The sequence below is a fragment of the Cavia porcellus genome, unplaced genomic scaffold (genome assembly GCF_034190915.1).
Source record: "Cavia porcellus strain 051 isolate PalLab524CR breed Dunkin Hartley unplaced genomic scaffold, mCavPor4.1 scaffold_4, whole genome shotgun sequence".
In the NCBI taxonomy this organism is placed as follows: Eukaryota; Metazoa; Chordata; class Mammalia; order Rodentia; family Caviidae; genus Cavia; species Cavia porcellus.
In genome coordinates, this window is record NW_026947487.1 from 105,890,684 (window position 1) to 105,909,141 (window position 18,458).

At 52.4% G+C, this 18,458-nt stretch overlaps 1 protein-coding gene across 7 annotated transcripts in view; it reads left to right on the forward strand.

The window, feature by feature from the left end:
• St3gal2 (ST3 beta-galactoside alpha-2,3-sialyltransferase 2) overlaps positions 1-18,458 on the forward strand; it is a 65,040-nt gene that overhangs the window by 36,159 nt on the left and 10,423 nt on the right. For 4 of the 7 annotated variants that reach the window (XM_063247647.1, XM_063247649.1, XM_063247646.1 and 1 more), the window contains 7 exons: positions 2,885-4,213; positions 6,486-6,679; positions 11,180-11,359; positions 12,384-12,429; positions 12,713-12,832; positions 13,699-13,864; positions 14,227-15,588. In XM_063247647.1, the coding sequence (XP_063103717.1) occupies positions 3,875-4,213; positions 6,486-6,679; positions 11,180-11,359; positions 12,384-12,429; positions 12,713-12,832; positions 13,699-13,864; positions 14,227-14,297 (1,116 nt within the window). In that variant the 5' untranslated portion in view covers positions 2,885-3,874 and the 3' untranslated portion in view covers positions 14,298-15,588. Of the gene's footprint in view, positions 1-2,884; positions 4,214-6,485; positions 6,680-11,179; positions 11,360-12,383; positions 12,430-12,712; positions 12,833-13,698; positions 15,589-18,458 lie in introns of those variants that run through there. The other 3 variants (XM_063247651.1, XM_063247650.1, XM_003472127.5) reach the window with 3 other exon arrangements.

Consider the following 18,458-nt stretch of genomic DNA (forward strand, 5'->3'; position numbering starts at 1 on the left):
CTCTCTCTCTCGCTCTTTCTCTGTCTGTCTGTCTGTCTGTCTCTGTCTCTCTGTCTTTTCTTGGTAGGGTTTCACTTTGCAGTTCTGCCTGGCCTTGAACTCACTTTGTAGCCCAAGGTAGCCTTAGACTTGCTTTGATCGTCCTGCTTCAGCTTCCCAAGTGCTGGGATTATAGGCGTGTGCCACCGCACCCAACCCTGTTTTTAATACTCCACATTTTTTCCAAAGTCTTGGCCCTCTGAGTATTTTAAACAGTTCACTCTGAAGATCCATTTTAAAATCGAAATCAGGTCATGACACATTCCTACTCAGAACCCTCCCATCAGATTTGTGATAAATCCTAATCAAGCATCCTGGCTTTTTCTCACAAGCTGGCCTTAATACAGTGCTATTTCTTTCTTTTTCTTTTCTTCTTTAGGGTGCTGGGGATGGAACCCAGGGCTTCATGCCACACCCCAGCTCCATACCATGCTTTAGGCCCAGTTGGTTTCTTCCTAAAGCTCTTTTCATTCCTTTTCTCCTCTCCCAGGTCCCAGTTTCCCCCTGAACAGCATGTGTTATTGCTTTTGTCTCTGTGATGGCGGACTGTAAGCTTGTGGCCTGGGCTGGGGCGTCCTGTTCCACCCTGTGTCCCCAATGCGGCTTTGGCCCCTTGGTATCTGGGATGAACCCAGGAGTACGGACCTGCTTCCCTTCGCTGGCAGCAGAGGAGGGGGCTGGTGCCAAGCTGTGTAACTTGTCCTCTGCATTTTACATGGGGTGAAGCATGGGCTTGTTGTGAATAATGAGAGTGCAAGGGAGAGATCCCGGGTAGGCAGTGGGCCAGAGGGGGAAATGCGACCAGAAGGCCAGCTCTGGGTGACTGCTGGGTTTGTAACGCATGTCCAGGGGCCTCTAATGCTTTCTGCCCTCCCTGTGCCTGGATTCCCCCTCAACACAAGTTGAGCAGCTTCAGCTCCCAGGAACATCCTGGTTGTTCCATGAGCAAGGGCTTTTGCCGGGGACTCCAGTCCTGCTCATCCCAAACACATTGAACTAGGCATTTTCCTCTCAGTAAAGCAGTCTAGTTACCTCGGATGCCCCAATTGATTTAGAATCCCCTGGCTGAGATGTTCCCTCTGGAAACCTGTGCCAGCTTCCCCCGAGCCCTGCCTCCACCGTGACACTGTGGAGCTGCCACCCATAAACCAGGTCTCCACAACAGTGGCCCCTGTGTCCCTTGCCTGGTCTGCAAAACCACTGCCTCCCAGGGGTCCCCGAGCAGTGGAGGGCTCTTCTCAGCTCCAGGAGGCTTGAGTGGGCCCTGCAATGTCAAGCTTTTCCTTGCATGCTGGCTGTGGAAACAGGCAAGGGACAGCTGGCCCTGCTTTCCTCCCTGTGCTCTGCTCAGCCAGAGGCCACTTGTAGATTGTGATCTGCTGAATGGCCACAGAGAGCATCGGAAGAAGCACATCCCAGTCAGTGCTGCTGGCGGTGAAGCCTCATTTGTGACCCCGGGAAGCCAGCCTGTGTCCGTCCTCCCTTTCCCCTCCGGCCTTGCTGTCTGTGCTCTGACCCATCCCAGATCCCAGGCTCTGGAGTTAGCTGGGCGAGGCTCAAAGCTCACCACCACCCCTGAGGCCATGACTTTTAAATGAAGGAATCCAATTTTCTCTTCTGTGTGCATCGTTTTCCTCCCCTGAGTGATCTCCACGCTGCAACTTGATGGTTCCATTTCCCGATGGCTTTGTGGTTTGGCTTGGCCCCAGAAATCTGATCTACCACGAATGGAGGGGGCAGTTGAGTTTCTTGAACACATAGCTTTGGAGATCTGTGCAGCTGGCAGCGGCAGCCAGCAAACCCCAGTAAAGGTGGCCGAGCTTTCAACCAGGAGAGGGAGTGGCCCCAGGGCTGGGTCAGAGCTAGGGTGGGCCAGTTTGGAGAGGAGATAGTTCTGAGATCGTCAAGACATGGATTCAAGAGCCTTTCCTTAAGGCTACTGCTCAAATACTATATAAGTGGCCTCTTCTCCCCATTCTTGTCTGCCAGGGCAGCTTGGGGTCTCAGCCCCACCAGAGATCCCGGTGTTCATTTCATCCATGGATGCCCGGAGGGCTAGTCTCTGGGTCCTGAGTCTGGCAATTACAACCTCCTGACACAGTCAGCCCCTGAACCCCACCCCAGAGCTGGAGGAGTTGTTTATAGTTTACTTGCATTTAGCCAACTCAAAAATGTTTCCTGGATAATCCACATGGGGAGAGAAGTGGGGTAAGTTGCAGGACTTGGGCCCAGCCCTCCCTTTTTACTGGGAGACCCCTGAGCACATCATGTTGGGGAGTCCTCTAAAATCTCTCTGGGATGGTGTTATTTTTGTTTTGTTTTGTTTTGGTTTTGAGATAGGGTCTTCCTATGTAGTTCAGGCTGGTCAGTACTCATTATGTAGCTCAGGCTGGCCTCGAATTTACGGGGATCCTCCTGCCTCAGCCTCCCAAGTGCTGGGATTACAGGTGTGTGCTACTATGCCTCACTGTTGGGCTGTTTTCTTTTAAGTTTCACCTGAAAGTAACTATACAAAACCGCACTGAACCTAGTACTTCAGCATGGCTGGACTCTGGGGAAATCAATTTACCGTAGTCCTTGTTTACCTTCTGGCTAATAAGTGAAGATGCTGGACTAATCTAAGCCCTCTGAGGCCTGGGAGTCAGGCAGAGCATGCTGTCTATGGCTGGTTAGAGGGGGAGCTCTTTCTTTTGTCCACTCTTTTATTAGGTGGGCCTTGTCTCTACTGCTAGCTTTGTCCCCTCTGGGACTTGGGGGTGGGGCTGGGGGACAGCCTGTGTGTGTGTGTGTGTGTGTGTGTGTGTGTGATTTCTCTGCACATTCTTTTTCCTCTCTGCAATTTCAGGGTCACGCTGCGGCAGCCTGGCGCCTGACGAGTGAGGGGGAACCTGCCAGGGGATTACTGCTAGCACAAGCTCCGGCAGGACAGCCTGGCCTCGGGGGAGTAGGGATGGGCAGAGCAGCCACCGAGCCCAGGCCAGCAGCTCCAGGAAGGAGGCCTGGGCCCTGATGGGGAGCTACATACACACTCTGCTGACCCAGATGGCTTGGACGCAGCCCTTGGAGAGCAGCAGCTGTTCCCAGCCCCCTGAGGACCCCACTGCAGGAGTAGGTGCTCTGTGACTCCCCACATCTCCGCAGCTGGGAGCGTGAACACCAGAAGAGAGAGCAGCGCTTGGATGGGATGCAGCGGGGTGGAAGCCAACCCTAGGAGGTCTCGGTCTCTGCAGGAGTTTCCTGACCCTAAGGGGCTTCCGGGTTTCCTGCTATCACGGGTGGAGCCCGCTTCCCCTCCCCTGGCAGCCAGGGTGGAAAGGGCTCTTGCATGGAATTCGGCCCCCTGAAGCCATGTATGCTCTGTCCTGATCAGACTTGTGGTGCTTCCCCGCTGTGGGGGACAAGGGCCTGCCTCAGCATCTGCTCATGAGCCACAAGGACTCTGACTGTCCCAGACTGGACCTTTCCAAGCCACCAAAGAGGGGAACCTCCAGAGCTGGCAGCCAGCAATCCCAAGGAACTAGAGGGCTGGCATGGACTGACCTCCTCTTCGCCGGGGTGGCAGGAGAGGCAGAGCCTTTGTGGCCCAGCTAGTGACAGAGAAACCTGATGAAGCCCTAAACAGGGGCCAGAGTGGCTTGGGGCCAGGAGAGCCGCTCCTGCCTATGAGCTTTCTCCTTACATAGGGGAGGGAGGGCTTGGCGAGGGTCCCCTGCCGCAGCACGTGCCCCTATGCCCTTTGCACGTACTGTCAGAACAGGCAGGCTGTGCCGTGGCCAGCCCCTTGGGGGACTGGGAAAGGAGTGGCCACGGTGACGGCCACCTGCCCACCAGCACCATGAAGTGCTCCCTGCGGGTGTGGTTCCTCTCGGTGGCCTTCTTGCTGGTGTTCATCATGTCCCTACTCTTCACCTACTCACACCATAGCATGACCACCTTGCCCTACCTGGACTCCGGGGCCCTGGGCGGGACGCACCGGGTAAAGCTGGTGCCTGGTTATGCCGGCCTGCAGCGCCTCAGTAAGGAGGGGCTCTCGGGCAAGAGCTGTGCCTGCCGCCGCTGCATGGGGGATGCCGGCGCCTCGGACTGGTTCGACAGCCACTTCGACAGCAACATCTCCCCCGTCTGGACGCGAGAGAACATGGATCTCCCTCCGGATGTCCAGAGGTGGTGGATGGTGAGACCCGTGGCTCTTCCGCCTCCCCTTTGCTGTCCCTTCTCCAGGAGCTGGTCACCTTGTTTTGGATTGTCTTAGAGCCCCTTCTACGGTTAGGGCTTTCTATCTTCTGGACCGCAGCATCTTAACAAAGTGGGAGTCCTGCTTGTGGGATCACAGATTATTGAAGGGTGAAGTAAGCTTTGACCTGAGGGTGCAGAGAGAACTAGTATTTTTCAATACCTGTAGGAGCTCAGCATAGACAAGGAGTGAATGCCCCTTGGCCCAAGCAGGTCCCACAGACAAAGGAGCAGCCCATACTCCGCCCCTGCTCCTGCCACAGTGTGGTGTGGTTCACACCTCTGCATCTGTGGACCTCTTAGGAGACCCCAGAAACTAAATTCCGAAACTAAAAATCCTACTGCCGATGTACTGACTCAGATAATTATAAATACCACTAGAGCTGCTTTTGGGTCTTTCCAGTTGGTGGATATGACTGCTCTGGACTTGGGTAGGAAAGCATTGTGAATTACCCCAGGGGTTAAGGGAGGGCAGGGTTGGCCAAGTCTTTAGCTGCTGGCACCTTTTTGCTTCTTGTGTTGCCCTCTGCCTGGAGCCCATCATTTCTGGAGCACCCTCCAGGCTGTGGTGCCACCTGGTTGCTGTCTGTGCCGAGGGCGGAGCAGTGTCTTGAGCCCACAGGCTGCCCAGGTTCCCCACTTGGGGGACAGCTCTGAGCCCTTGATTTCCGCAGACAGAAAGTGGGAATGGGATGTCTCCCATTTGTCTTTCTTTTGGGACACTGTGAGGGAGTTTGGGTGACCAGGTCTTGCCTTCTGGCCCAGACTCGGAGGCACCCAAGGCCTGGATCTGTAGAACCAGGGCTCCTGGGTGACCACAGGCCCTTATCACAGACCAGAGCCCTTGAAGGTTCCTGCTTGCTGCTAGTGGTCACAGCCTCCATTTTATGGGAAACTCAAGGTTCTGAGAGTGAACAAGGTCTGCCCATGGTAACAGTCTCAGCATGGCCTCAGAGCCACAACAGGACTCTGGGCAGTGGTGGATGCTCAGGAGTGGGACAGGCGACCTGCCCACAGGGATAAACCCAGCAGCTGTTGGAGCACTGGACATGTCTGTTCGTTGAGATGCTTTCCTGCTCTCCACAGCCAGGCGCCCTCTGTGGAGATCTCTGATCCTGGGGGAGCTCTGCTTGTCCACAGACTCGTGGGATTAGAGTTCAGGCTCTAGTAGTTTAAAGCTCTAGCCATGGATCAGTCCAGCTTACTAAGTGCTTTTAAAATATTTGCACTAGAAACAGCTGGACAGCGAGGAGGTGTGGTGGGGCATGCCTGTAAGCCCAGCACTCTGGAGGCTGAGCCAAGAGGATCGCTGTGAGATTGAGGTCATCCTGGGTTACATAGTTCAAACTTCATAGTGAGACCTTGTCTCAACTGAAAACTAAACACACACACATCCAGGCCAGCCTGAACTATGTAGTGAGATCTTGTCTCAAAAATAAATGCATAAAATAAGAAATCAGGATATCTTACATAAAATTCAATTTAGCTTGGATGGATCAAAACAACTGGCTGAATTTGTCTCTCTGTTGTCTTCAGTGTTGGGGAACAAACCCAGGCCTCACGTGCGCTAGGCAAACAGTTTGCCACTGAGCTACCTGTGCATTCCTTCAGACACGTGGTGTCCTGTTTGCTGTGGACCCCTCCACTCTACCATCCTGGGCACCTGCCTGGCCCGCCTGTGCACTGAACGGCTGCCCCACCTCATTTTCTGTTCTTTGACTCGGTGGTTTGGATTCCAGCCGGTGGCAGGAGGTGTAGGAGAACAGTTTTATTACATTCGTATGACTTTGCAAGGGTTCTTGTTCCTATCTGTGTTTCGAGGTTAAGGACTCAATGTGTGGTACTAGGATTTGGTGAACCTTTGCCTGGTGGTCTGGGCCTCCATAAGCTCAGCGTGAGCTCAGCCGTGCGCCCAAGGCTCAGGGGTGCCCCCTACAGGTTGATTAGGAAGGCGCTGAGGGCGATTGCTTTGCTCCGTGGTACAGACCGGGGATGGGGCCCCTTAGCAACCTGTTGAATAGCAGCTTCACCCTGAGCGCCCTTGGGTCAGAGAGCCTATGCCTGGTAGGGTGCCCAGCTCTGAAGAGTGAGGCCCTCTAGGAGCCGGGGTGAGGGTGTCCTCATTGCTCAGGGAGACACCCCCCCCCCCAACACCGGGAGCAGGGAGGGGCGGCAGGCGTTCTTCCCTCCTCACAGCGCCCTGCCCGCCACAGATGTTGCAGCCTCAGTTCAAGTCACACAATACCAACGAGGTGCTGGAGAAGCTGTTCCAGATCGTGCCGGGCGAGAACCCCTACCGCTTCCGCGACCCGCAGCAGTGCCGGCGCTGTGCCGTGGTGGGCAACTCGGGCAACCTGCGAGGCTCCGGCTACGGGCAGGAGGTGGACGGGCACAACTTCATCATGAGGTGAGCCCCTGCTGGATGGGTGCGGCCAGGCCAGGCCAGGCCAGGCCTCTGGGAGGGCGTTTGACTCCTTTGCCTTGCCTGTCACAGTTCAAGTTGCCAGTCATCCGGGGACAACACCCATGGGTCGCTAAGGACAAGTGGCCCAGAGCCTTCAGTGACAGGCCAAGGGCTCCCTTGTCTGTGTAGGGTAGGTGGGTTGCAGCGATCCAAATCTAAACTTTGCTGAAGGCCTGCATCAGTTTCCAGGGCCTGAATTCCTTTAGAGCTGAAAACTCCCACAGATAGATCCCCTTCCTAGCCTTGTAGCCCTCTTGGTTAGGCCGGGTGTGAGGACCCCACACACACACCAGCTGGCATCTGGCATGACAGCAGCAGGCGATTCTTTTTGGCGGGCTCATCGAAATTCGTGGTCCTGGGTAGACAGGAAAAGGAGCTGTCCTGGGCTTATCCTGGGCAGCTGCCCCTTCTCTTCATCCTCATAAAGTTTTCAGATACCCCCACCCCAGCCCCGAGGAAAGAAGGGCTAGGAGGGAAGTGGGTCAGGGGTCTATGCCTGTAATCCCAGCGACTCAGGAAGAGCAAAAGTTCAAGGCCTGGACAATTTAGGGGGACCCTGTTTCAAAAGAAAAAGGCTAGAGATAAAACGCAGTAGTGGAGCACTTGCCTAGCACGTGTGAAACCTGGATTCATTCCCCAGTTCCACAAAAAGAGAGCCGGAAAAGAAAGGGAAGGGGAGGGGAGGGAAGTTCAATTGGCTGGACATTCTGTCCGGCCTGGAAGCCTGGGCCTGAAAGAACACAGGGTGGACAGGAGCCCTCACATGGCTGCTTCCTCCGTTCAGACCTTGTTTCTTTCTTGCCTGACTTGTCTGGGGACAGCATAGGCCACAGTGGGGATCTTCTACCACCATTCCATGCGGGAAGAAGGACCTTAAGAGTAATGATAGCTGGGCGTGGTGGCGCGTGCCTGGAGTCCCAGCACCCTTGGCGGCTGAGGCATAAGCAAGGCACATTCAAGCCCAGACCCAGCAATTTAGTGATTTAGACTACCTCAAAATAAGAGGGCTAGCCGGGGATTTAGCTCAGGAGCATCAGTGCCTGCCTGGCAAATACAAGGTTGTGAGTTTGATCCCTTGTACAAAAAAAAAAAAAAAAACAAAAAACCCAAAAATAAAATAAAAGAGGGCTGGGATGTAGCTCCATGCAAAGGATCTAGGTTCAATCTTCAGTGCTAGGGGAGGAAAACAAGAGGTAATGCCAGGCGCAGTGGTGTACCTGTGTACTCAGGAGGCTGAGGCAAGAGGGTTCCAAGTCCGAAGCCAGTTGAACCTTGTGTCAGAAAGTGCTGGGGGCATAGCTCAAAGACCTAATGCTCACCTCAATTGCTTAGGGGCCTGGGTTCAATCCCCAGTGCCAAAAAGTAAAAGAAAGAAAGAAAGATGCTGAAAACACCTGCTTTTTACTAAGCACCTCTCAGGATGCGCATGGCAGACCGACCAGGCTTCCCAGGAGGTGGAAGGAAGTGTTTTGTCTTAGAAACCATTGCTGTCTCCATAGCAACACTGAGGCAGCGCTGTATCTCTGAGGCTTTCTGCATTCCTTGCAAGACCTTCTTTGAGTTAGGAGACAGTGCCAGGGGGAGGGAGAGGAGGGTACTGGACCTCACCCAGCACCCCAGAGCCATATAGGATCATCCCTGTCCTCCACTCACAGAGGGGGACTTGATGGGAGCTAGGGGAGGCTCTGTCCCCCCAAGAGAGGTTGCTGAGATTGGGAGCGAAGCTTCCCTCCTCCAGTGTTGTCCTGGAGTATTCAGCATTTGGGGAGCTCAGGGGAGGCACTGTCAGATAGCTGAGCACAGCTCGCGCCCTTCTGTAAATCCTCCAGACGGACCCCTCTGAGTGGAGGTGGCTGTTCTGGCCTCAGCTGGCCGTCAGAAATCGTAGCTCAGTGCCTGGACAGCAGGCTGTGAGCACATGAATGAAAGAAAAGGATAGGCAGCCGGATGCTGTGTACAGAGTATGTGTATCCTCTCACCCTGTCTGTGTCCCTCCCCAGAGCTTTGGCTACGGGAGACATCTGGACAGATGAGTTTCTGGAATGGCATGCCCCCAGCTCCTAGAGATCTAGCTCATCCTCTGGCTCTGTTTCAGAATCAATAAGAGCCTCAAAACAAAATCCTGTCTCCAAAAAAGTGCACCGCCAGGCTTGGTGGCTCACTCCTGTAATTCCAGCACTTTGCAGACTGAAGCAGGAGGATTGTTGCAAGTTTGAGGCCAGCCTGAACTGCATAGCAAGACTCTGTCTCCAAACACCCCCCCCCCCAAGGCCCATTCCAGCCAGGTGTGGTGCTGAACACCTGTCACTCCAGTACTCTGGCAGGCTGAGGCAGGAGGATCGCAAGTTGAGGCCCAGCTTGGGCAATGACATTCCTTCCCTTTCCTGTGGAGACTAGGAATCATCTTCTGGAGCGTCTTGTTCCTTTCATCCTAAAGCCTTGCAGGTGGTGCCTGGGCAGCGTGTGCCAGGAGAATGGGGGAAAGCAGGTGGTACAGGCAGTGCAGCAGGGCCGTCCACAAGGCTGAGAGGCAGGAGAGTCCCACAGAAGACCTGGGGAGAGATTAGAGAGCGCTGGCTGCTGGTGTGGTGAGAAGGCAGGTAGTGTGTGAAGCCGGCTTGGCGTGGTGCAGCTCTCTGCTCTGCAGAGCCAGCTTAGCCCTTGGCTTAGGGGCGATGAAGTCTGCTTCTGAGGTTCACCGGCAGGAACCTAGAGCCAGATTCTGCCCAGTCGGAGGGCGCCGGCCCAGTTTCCTACCTCTTGCTCCTCTCCCTCCTGCAAGCAGGATGCGCTGATGATGTGACCTGTGCAGGCTCCTTGCTGGCCTGTGCTGTTCCCTGCAGAGCCCAAGGTGACATGGCAGAAGGCAGGTGCAGACTGTGGCTGTGATGACCACAGTAGTTCTCAGCATGTGCAGCGTTACTTATGGGAGGGTAAAGATACTGGGAGCCAGCATCGCTGCACCCCTTAAAGGCCAGCAGGCAGAAGGACATTTTGTCTGAGGTCTTGGATTCACAATGGGGAAGCAGCATCTAGATCCCCATTCTGGGCATGAAGCCCTGTAGGTTCTCCAGGGAAGATTCTAAGCATCTGCTTGAACCAGACTGGGACTGAGTAGTTAAGAACAGAGACTCAGCCAGGCGTGGTGGTGCCCATTGTAATCTGAACACTCTGGGAGGCAGAGGCAGAAAGACTGCAAAGTCAGTCCCTGCTTGGGCAATGACTTAGTAAGACCCTTTCTAAGGAAGAAAGGAAGGAGGGAGGGAGGGAAAGAGAGAGAGAGAGAAAGAGAGAGAAAGGGAGACAGGGAGACCGAAAGAAATTAAAAGCCAGGGATATAGCTCAGTGAAAAGGCCCTGGGTTCAGTCCTACCCAGTACTGGGGGTAAAAAATACAGAGACTCTCAGGACTCTATGATCTCTACCCCGGACGCCCTCCCTTGGCCCAGGGAAAGGAAAGAGACCGGAGGCACAGTGACTGAGTGGAGGGGCGGAGCATCCTCACTGCAGGGGCCAGGCCTCCACACTCCTCTCTGGGTGAGGAGAGGAAGACAGCGTGGGCACCCGCGGCACAGGAGTCTGTAGCCACTTTCAGGACCCGGAACGTCTGCCCTGGTTTACAGAACTGGTACAGTAGCTGAGGAGGCCCAGAGACTCGGCTCCCAGTGGAGGACTGGGTTCTGGACAGCCTCCCTGGTAGTTGCAATTCCACAGCTCACCCTCAGGAGGCAGGAAGAAGGAAAGAAAAAGAAAAAAAGACAGTCTGGATTATGTTTAGCCAGTATTTTGTACAGATTGAAAGAATGGGCTCGTTTGCTTTTTGTTTTTGTTTTGGTACTAGGGATCCAACTCACAGCCTCACGCTTGCCAGCCAGGCGCTTATGCCATTGAACTAAACCCCCAGCTTGTTTTTGGTTTTTTGAGACAGAGCCTCACTCTAGTTCAAGTGGTCTTTGTACTCACTATGTAGTTCCGGCTGGCTCTAAACTTGTAGTGATCCTCCTGCCTCAGCCTCTCAAGTGCTCCGATTACAGGTGTGCACTGTCATGCCTGGCAGCCTTAACCAGTTCTTTATTGTTTGGTTGACTGAATACCTTATATACATCTTTGCACATCTCTGCAGCCCTTTTTATAGGGTAAAGGTGTAGAAATGGAATTGCTAACTCAGTGTATATTCTTTGTATTTTTGATGGACAGCACCAAATTTTTCCCTAAGGAAAAAATTTGGGTAGAAGAGGGGTTTGAGACAGGGTTTCATTATGTAGTTCAGGCTGGTTTTGAATTCACTGTGTAGCCCAGGCTAGCCTCAAACTCATGGCAATCCTCCTGCCTCAGCCTCCCAAGGGCTGGGCTTACAGTTACGTGCTGTCACTACATCCGGCCTCTAAGAATCTTGTATCAGTTTCTAAGGCAGTTTCTTCTCATGTCACCCTTTCCCCTACAGGATGAATCAGGCGCCAACTGTGGGCTTTGAGCAGGATGTTGGCAGCCGGACCACACACCATTTTATGTATCCTGAGAGTGCCAAGAATCTGCCTGCCAACGTCAGCTTCGTGTTGGTGCCCTTCAAGGCCCTGGACCTGCTGTGGATTGCCAGCGCCCTGTCCACAGGGCAGATCCGATTGTGAGGCTCTTTGCAGGCTGGGAGTGGAATGTGGGTGACAGGAGCACTGGGAGGGGTTTCTAGGGATGGACTGCAGAGTTCTCACTGGACACATGGCCGAGAGGGACTGGCAAGGAGGGCAGTGGGGGCTGTGGGTTAGCAGGGCACAGCTGCTCGGCGCCACTCACTACATTTGGTCGCCCAAAGACAGTGGTCCAAAGTCCAGGAACAGGCTGGTGTTAATCTTCTCTCCACGAGAGGGGATCCTCACTTCCGGGCTCTGTGTTCTGGGAACTTTTTTCTGTGTAGTTGTCCCATCACAGCTGGAATCGTGGAAAATACAGTTCTCCCGTTTTTTAAAATTTTATTTTACTTTATTTTCATGGATTCAGACAAGGTCTTGCTATGGAGTCCAAGTTTGCCTTGAACTCACTATTTAGCTCAGCTGGCCCTGAACTCATAGCAACTCTCCTGGCTCAGCTTCTCAGTTTCTGGGATTACAGGCATTTATGTGCCTGGCACCAAGTATTTTCTTTTCAAGAGATTTACCAAGATATCATTCACCTCCACAGTTCACAATTTTGGTATTAACTTGTGTTGAAAAAAGCTATGTTATTGGTCAACAGATTTTTTTTTTTTTTTGTACTAGGGATCGAACTCACAGCCTTGAGCTTGTCAGGCAGGCGCTTTTATGCCACTGAGCTAAATCAGCCCTGGTCAACAGATTTTAAAGATATATAATGTAACATTAAGCATTAACTCCTCATTAACATTTGTAAAGCCAACTATACCATACAGAATCTTTATTTTTATAGCAGGTTACATTAAAACAAATTACATTATATAAAAAAGATACAATTCACTTACGTACAACTTGGCTATTGAAAGGATACAATCCAGTGACTTTGTACAATATTCCTAGAGTAGTATAAACATCACAATTAATTGTAGAACACTTTTATATTCCAAAGTGCTTCAGGCTGATCCAGTGGTCAGTGCTGAAGGGCAGTGGCGTCTCTGAAATGTTCTTTCTCTTTGCCTACAGCACCTACGCACCAGTGAAGTCCTTCCTTCGAGTAGACAAAGAGAAGGTCAGTTCTCACCTCTCCCCTCCTTTTCTCCCTCTCCTGAGAACAGTGCTGCCCTTCCCCAGGGTGTGTCTGTACCTCTGGCTCCAGGGTGCCCCAGTTCCCTTCAGGAACCTCCTGGGTCCCCTTGGCTGCTGGGCCCACCCCAGCAGAGGCCACAGGACCACGGAGCACGCACACCTAGGCCCTGACTAGGGGCAGGGGCACTGGCAGATGTTGCTAGAACCTGGCCCCTGTCTCCCAGCCCCTGCCCTGCCCCTCACAGGCCTGCTAACGCTTCTCCCAGGTCCAGATCTACAATCCGGCCTTCTTCAAGTACATCCACGACAGGTGGACGGAGCACCACGGGCGGTACCCTTCCACAGGCATGCTGGTGCTCTTCTTCGCCCTGCATGTGTGCGATGAGGTGGGTGGGCCCCAGTGTGCAGCGGAAATGGTGGGGTCCAGGTAACAGAGGGAGGCAAAGCCGCCCTTCTTGGGTCTTAGCAGAAGACTATGGGTTTTTCTAGACAAAAACACAGGGCTTACATCCCCCAATTTCTAAGCTGTATAGATTTGCACTTCTTCCAACTGTATTATTTTCATGTTACTAAATCTGAAATCACTTCATTAAAAAAATAACTTTCAGTGGTATAGCACACCTACAATCCCAGCATTAGGGAGGCTGAGGCAAGAAGGTCATAGGCAGTTCAAGGCCAGCCTCGGGTACATAGTAAGGCCAAGGCCAGCCTGAACCACATAGCAAGACACTGTAGCCAAAAACCAAAATAAATAAAAAGGAAAATTTATAGTTAGGTGTGGTGCCATCATCTACTGAGAAGGCTCAGGAGTTCAGGGCTGGCCTTTTCCCTCTTTGGGAAAAAAAAAATTAAACTTATTGAAAAATGAAATAGAATGATAATACTATAGTTGATATTATTCCTCTTAAAGAAATAATCATAAGTAGGATGGCAACTAGTAGTAATTTGAGCTGGTTGTCTGTTAAAATCCTTAGCCCCGGTTTATTCTGTTGTGGGCATGATGGTGTAGTTCTGTAAGCCGACCTACTCATAAGGGTGAGGCAGGAGGATCACAAAGCTGGCAGCCAGCCTGGACTACATAAGTAAAAAGATCCTGTCTCAAAACTAAAGAAAGGAGGAAGTTGGCAAGCAGTGGACAGGAAGGACAGCTAACAGGGACCACAGGCCAGGCCTGGGTGATCCCTCCGCGGTGCTTCCAGCCTCGTAGGCTGTGTCCTGTCCAGGCTGGTGACCGTGCTGCCCTTCCCCACAGGTGAACGTGTACGGCTTCGGTGCCGACAGCCGTGGCAACTGGCACCACTACTGGGAGAATAACCGATATGCGGGCGAGTTTCGGAAGACGGGCGTGCACGACGCAGACTTCGAGGCCCACATCATCGACATGCTGGCCAAGGCCAGCAAGATCGAGGTCTACAGAGGTAACTGAGTTGGGCTCTCAGCGAACCTTTCTGCCCAGCCTCAAGGCACTGGGCTCACCCCACGCCTGGGCGTCGCCAGGCAATCAGGAACCGTGCAGCGCGGCCTGGACCAATCATGCTGCAGTCCAGGGAACGCCTGCTATCCTCCGCCAATCACGAAACTCAGGGGGCCGGCCTGGCCCTGGCCCAAACCTGCGCTGCAGTCGGGCGGAGCCTGTTTCTCTTAGCCAATCATGCGACTCAAGGAGGACTTCCGGCGCTGCGACCCGTCTCCTCCAATCAATGGCCTTCGAAGGCGAGCCGGCGGTCGGTCCATCCCCATCCTTTTGCTTTTGACAGGATTTTGTTTTCCTCTGTTTAAGATATAGAGGCTGCTTGGCCCGCGATGGAGTGCTTTCCACAAGCCCGACGAGAGCAACGTCTGGGTCTCTAGCCAGTTGGTTTCACCGGGGGCTCCGAGAAGGAGGCGGTAGGGTGGCGGCGGGTGGGGAGAAGGATTCCCGGCACCGGGAACGGGCGAGGCCGCGCGCCTCCTCCGTCCGCCGGGTGAGTGCGGAGCCACCAAAGAAGCGCGATTGCCGCGGGCCCTCCTGCCGCCTCCCCCCCCCCCCCGCGGCCCCGGACACGGGCACCCCTCGCCCTGGCGCGGGCTGGCTGTGCTCAGCGCCCGGCTCCGTCGCGGGAGTCAGGAAGAGGGCGGGCACCGAGAAGCCTTCTTGTCCCGAGAATGGTGCTTCTCGCGCGGGCCCTGCCCCACAGTTCACCCGTAACCCCCCCCCTTAGGCCGCGGCCTCCTTACCAACCTCTTTGCTTTGGAAAAAAATCAGCAAGCTGTCTAGGATTGGGGCCCTCCGTGTCTGTCTGTCTGTCTCGCACACGCGCGTGTGGCAGCCCTCGGGAGCCAGCACGTTGGGAAAAAGGCGGAGCGGAGCCCCTTCTTCCTTCACCCTTACCCCGAAGGGGAGCGGGAAGCCTCGTGTCGAGGCGGGCCGGCTTTGGGTTCCGACCCGGGTTCCCACAGAGCCAGCTTCCCGCCCGCGCCGCTTCGCGAGCGCTGGCACCCGGCCGCTGGGGCTTCCGCTGGGAAGCTGCCTGCGAGAGCGGCCCCGCTCAGGTCCCTAGAGCTGCTGACGGCATTCTCCCTCCGGGCCGGGAATGCAGTGGGGAAAGGGCTTCTGTGAAGCTCCGAGTCGAGGCAAGAAGGACCCACCTTCCCCTTCCCGCAGCGGCGACACCAGTGCCGCCTTCTGCAGCTGGCGGGGCATGGTCACCCACTGGGACAGTGCTTGGAAGGCAGCGGGTAGGACGCGGGCGCCCAAAGTGGTCTGTGAACAGAACTTGTTTGAATCTGCCTTCCCAGTTTCCGCGGCGGCAGAGTGGCCGGCGGGTCCCCGCAGATCCTTTCTCAGGTCCCCGCCAGCGCCAAGTGCGAGGCGCCAGCCCTTCTTGCCAGTCTCATCTCAGTGCTTCCGCGAGGGGCTGTTGTGAGTGTGGAGGAGATGATAAACAATGCAATCATGCCAAACAGTGTTGAGCAGAATAATTTATTTCTTTTTTGTTTCTTTTTCTTCTTTTGTTTAAACCATTAATCCCTATTCTGGAAGAGGTAGGTCCCAGCACTCAGTCCAGATCACCTTTTCTGCAATAGTTATTTAAACATTTTTTATTTCCTTTCCTTTCTCTTTCTGAATTAAAAAAAAAAAAACAAAACAAAACAAAAAAAACCTTGAGTCATTTGTGTGAAACGTATCTGATCACAAAAGGTGCACCAGAGAATCCTGAGGTGCTGTGATGAGTGATGGTAAGAATGTGGGCTGGGTGGGGAGGAGCGGATGCAAAACAGCTGGGCAGATACTTTCCCCTTTTCTCCCCTTAAAAGGGAGCCTGGCTTTCTGAACTGCACTCTGTGAGGGACCTGGCACCATGAAGATTCAACTCAGTGCCCGGGCGTATCGTGGCACACACTTGTAATCCCAGCATTCTGGGAAGCTGACACAGCAGTGTTGAAGGTTCCAGCCCAAAACAGTGGGTTAAGGGTCCTGCGGATTTACCTCAGCGGCATAAGCACCTGTGGACCTACTTCAGCTTCCAAAGTGCTGGGATTACACACCTTTACCACCACACCTAGTTTGTAGTTGGTTTTTAGTTTTTTTTTTTTTTTTTTTTTTAATCTTTTTCATTTTTATCAGTACCGGGAATCGAACTCACGATTGCCTGCTTGCAAGGCAGGTGCTTATGCCGCTGAGCTAAATCTTCAGCCCCGGTTTTTAGATTTTTAAAATGTACTTTCTTACTGGTTTTTGTTGTCTCCTTTTCATGTGTGTGTTTGTTTGTTTGTTGGTACGAGGACTTAAACTCAGGGCTTTGTGCTCACAAGGAAGATGTTGACGCAGCTGAGCTACAGCTTCAGCCTTTTATTGTTTTTTTGAGCTGGTCTCACTGTGCAGCCCAGGCTGGCCTTGAACTCTGCAGCAATCCTCCTGCCTCTATCTCCTGAGTGCTTGAATTACAGGCATGCACCACTATATCTGGCTGACATTTTTTTTGTACTGGGGATCGAACTCTTGGCCTTGTGCCACTGAGCTAAATCCCCAGCCCTTGTTTTGGTTTTTTGAGACACAGTCTTGCTCTGTAGTTCAGGTTGGCATTGAATTTAATATATAGCTGGCAGCATGATGATGTATGGCTATAATTCCAGCACCTGAGAGGCGGAAGCAGGAGGATCTTTAGGAGACTTGGTCATCCCCAGGGCACAGGCACTGAGGATCCTGGGTTATGTTGCAGGACAAACCCTCAAGCTCCTAGGGGCTTTGAAACACCAGAGTTCCCATCTCACAAGAGCCATTTTCATCTGCCTGCCAGAGCGCTCTGCTCCCTGTCACCAGGGCCCCAGGTGTCCTGTGGTGCCATCTAGCTTGGGTTTCTGATCTTGATGACCCACACTGACTCTTAGGACTCTGTCAAGACACACTTCCTTGAGTTCACACAGGTGCCAGTGGCCATGCCCAGAGTGAGTCTCTAGAGAGCCACCTTGTTTGGTTCAAAGTGCCCTAGCCTAGGACCACCAATCTCATGCCGAGGGTTATGACCACAGAATGAAACACAGGCTACATACATATTTATGTTACAAGGGGTTCCAGGATAGTCAACACCCATCAAGATCAGCATGTACAAGTGCAGATTTCCTGTGATGAATGTGGGCATTACGTACCAATAAATTAAACAAGCTTGAGAAATTCCTGCCTCTGCCTCCTGAGTGGTGGGATTACTTGTACCAACATACCTAGCTTTTTTTTTCTTCACATCTAGCTTTTGAGTTTGGTTCTTTTTCTGCAAGGAAAAAAAAAAAAGAGTACCAGTGTCTATGTTGTGTTTAGCCAGGATGTTGTGAGGATCTATAATCCTAGTGCTCTGGAAGACTGATGCAGGGAGATAGGGTGTTACAGCCTGGCCTGGACAACTCAGCAAGACCCTGTCTCAAAAAAAAAAAAAAAAAAAGTGCGGGCTGGGGATTTAGTTCAGCGGCATAAGCGCCTGCCTTGCAAGCAGGCAGTTGTGAGTTGGATGAGTTCGATCCCTGGTACCGATAAAAAGCAAAAAGACAAAAAAAAAAAAAAAAAAAAAAAGATCCCTTTTTGAGTGTGAATTAGGAATCGGTGATTATTATTATCCTCCCCTACCAAAACAGATACACACAACTTATTTTCTCTCTTTTTTTAAAGACAAGATCTTTATACATACTGCACGCTGGCCTCAAGCTCACAGTGATCCTCCTGCTTCAGCCTCCTGAGTGCTGGGATTACAAGGAGTACATGACCATACCTGGCTAAAACACTGCTTTGCCTCTGGTCTTCCAGTAACCCATAAAAACAATGGACAAATTCTAATAATGGATTATCTTAGAAAATCTACCAATACACCACAAAACGCTCAGGGTCATCAGTGACAAGTGTAAATTGTCATAGGAAAGGAGACAGCCTCGCCAACATAGTGACTTAGCAACAGCCTGTCTCAAAATAAAAAATTTTAAAAGGGCTGGAGATACAGTTCAGTGCAGAAGCCCTGCATTCAGTCCCCAGTACCATGAGGGGGAAAAAACCCACCCAAAGTAGCTAAATGTAATATGAGACCCTATAGCAGAAAAAGGAAAGGAGAAAAAAACATCTAAAGTGTGGATTTTAGTAAACAACAGTACTGGTGCCTAACCCCAGTGCTAGGGAGACTGAGGCAGGTGAATTGCTGTGCTCAAAACCAACCATGCCCAACATAGACCTTATTTCTAAAAAAAGAATACTTGGAAAATGTTAAAATAATAATGTCACTAACAATAATAAAGGAAAGGAATCAAAGAGGAAAGTACCCAGTAGAGTCAACAAAAGAGGAACATCAACTTTAGACTTCATAGGAGCAACCAGTTGCAATCCCAGCACTCTGGAGGCTGAGGCAGGAGGATCACTGTGAGTTTGAGGCCAGCCTGCAGTACATAGAAAGATGCTGTGTGTTCGAGGCCAGTCTGAACTACATTGTGAAACTATCTCAAAAAACAAAAGCTTCACAAAAGCAAGAAATGAAGTTGCATTGTGTCAATCTGCAG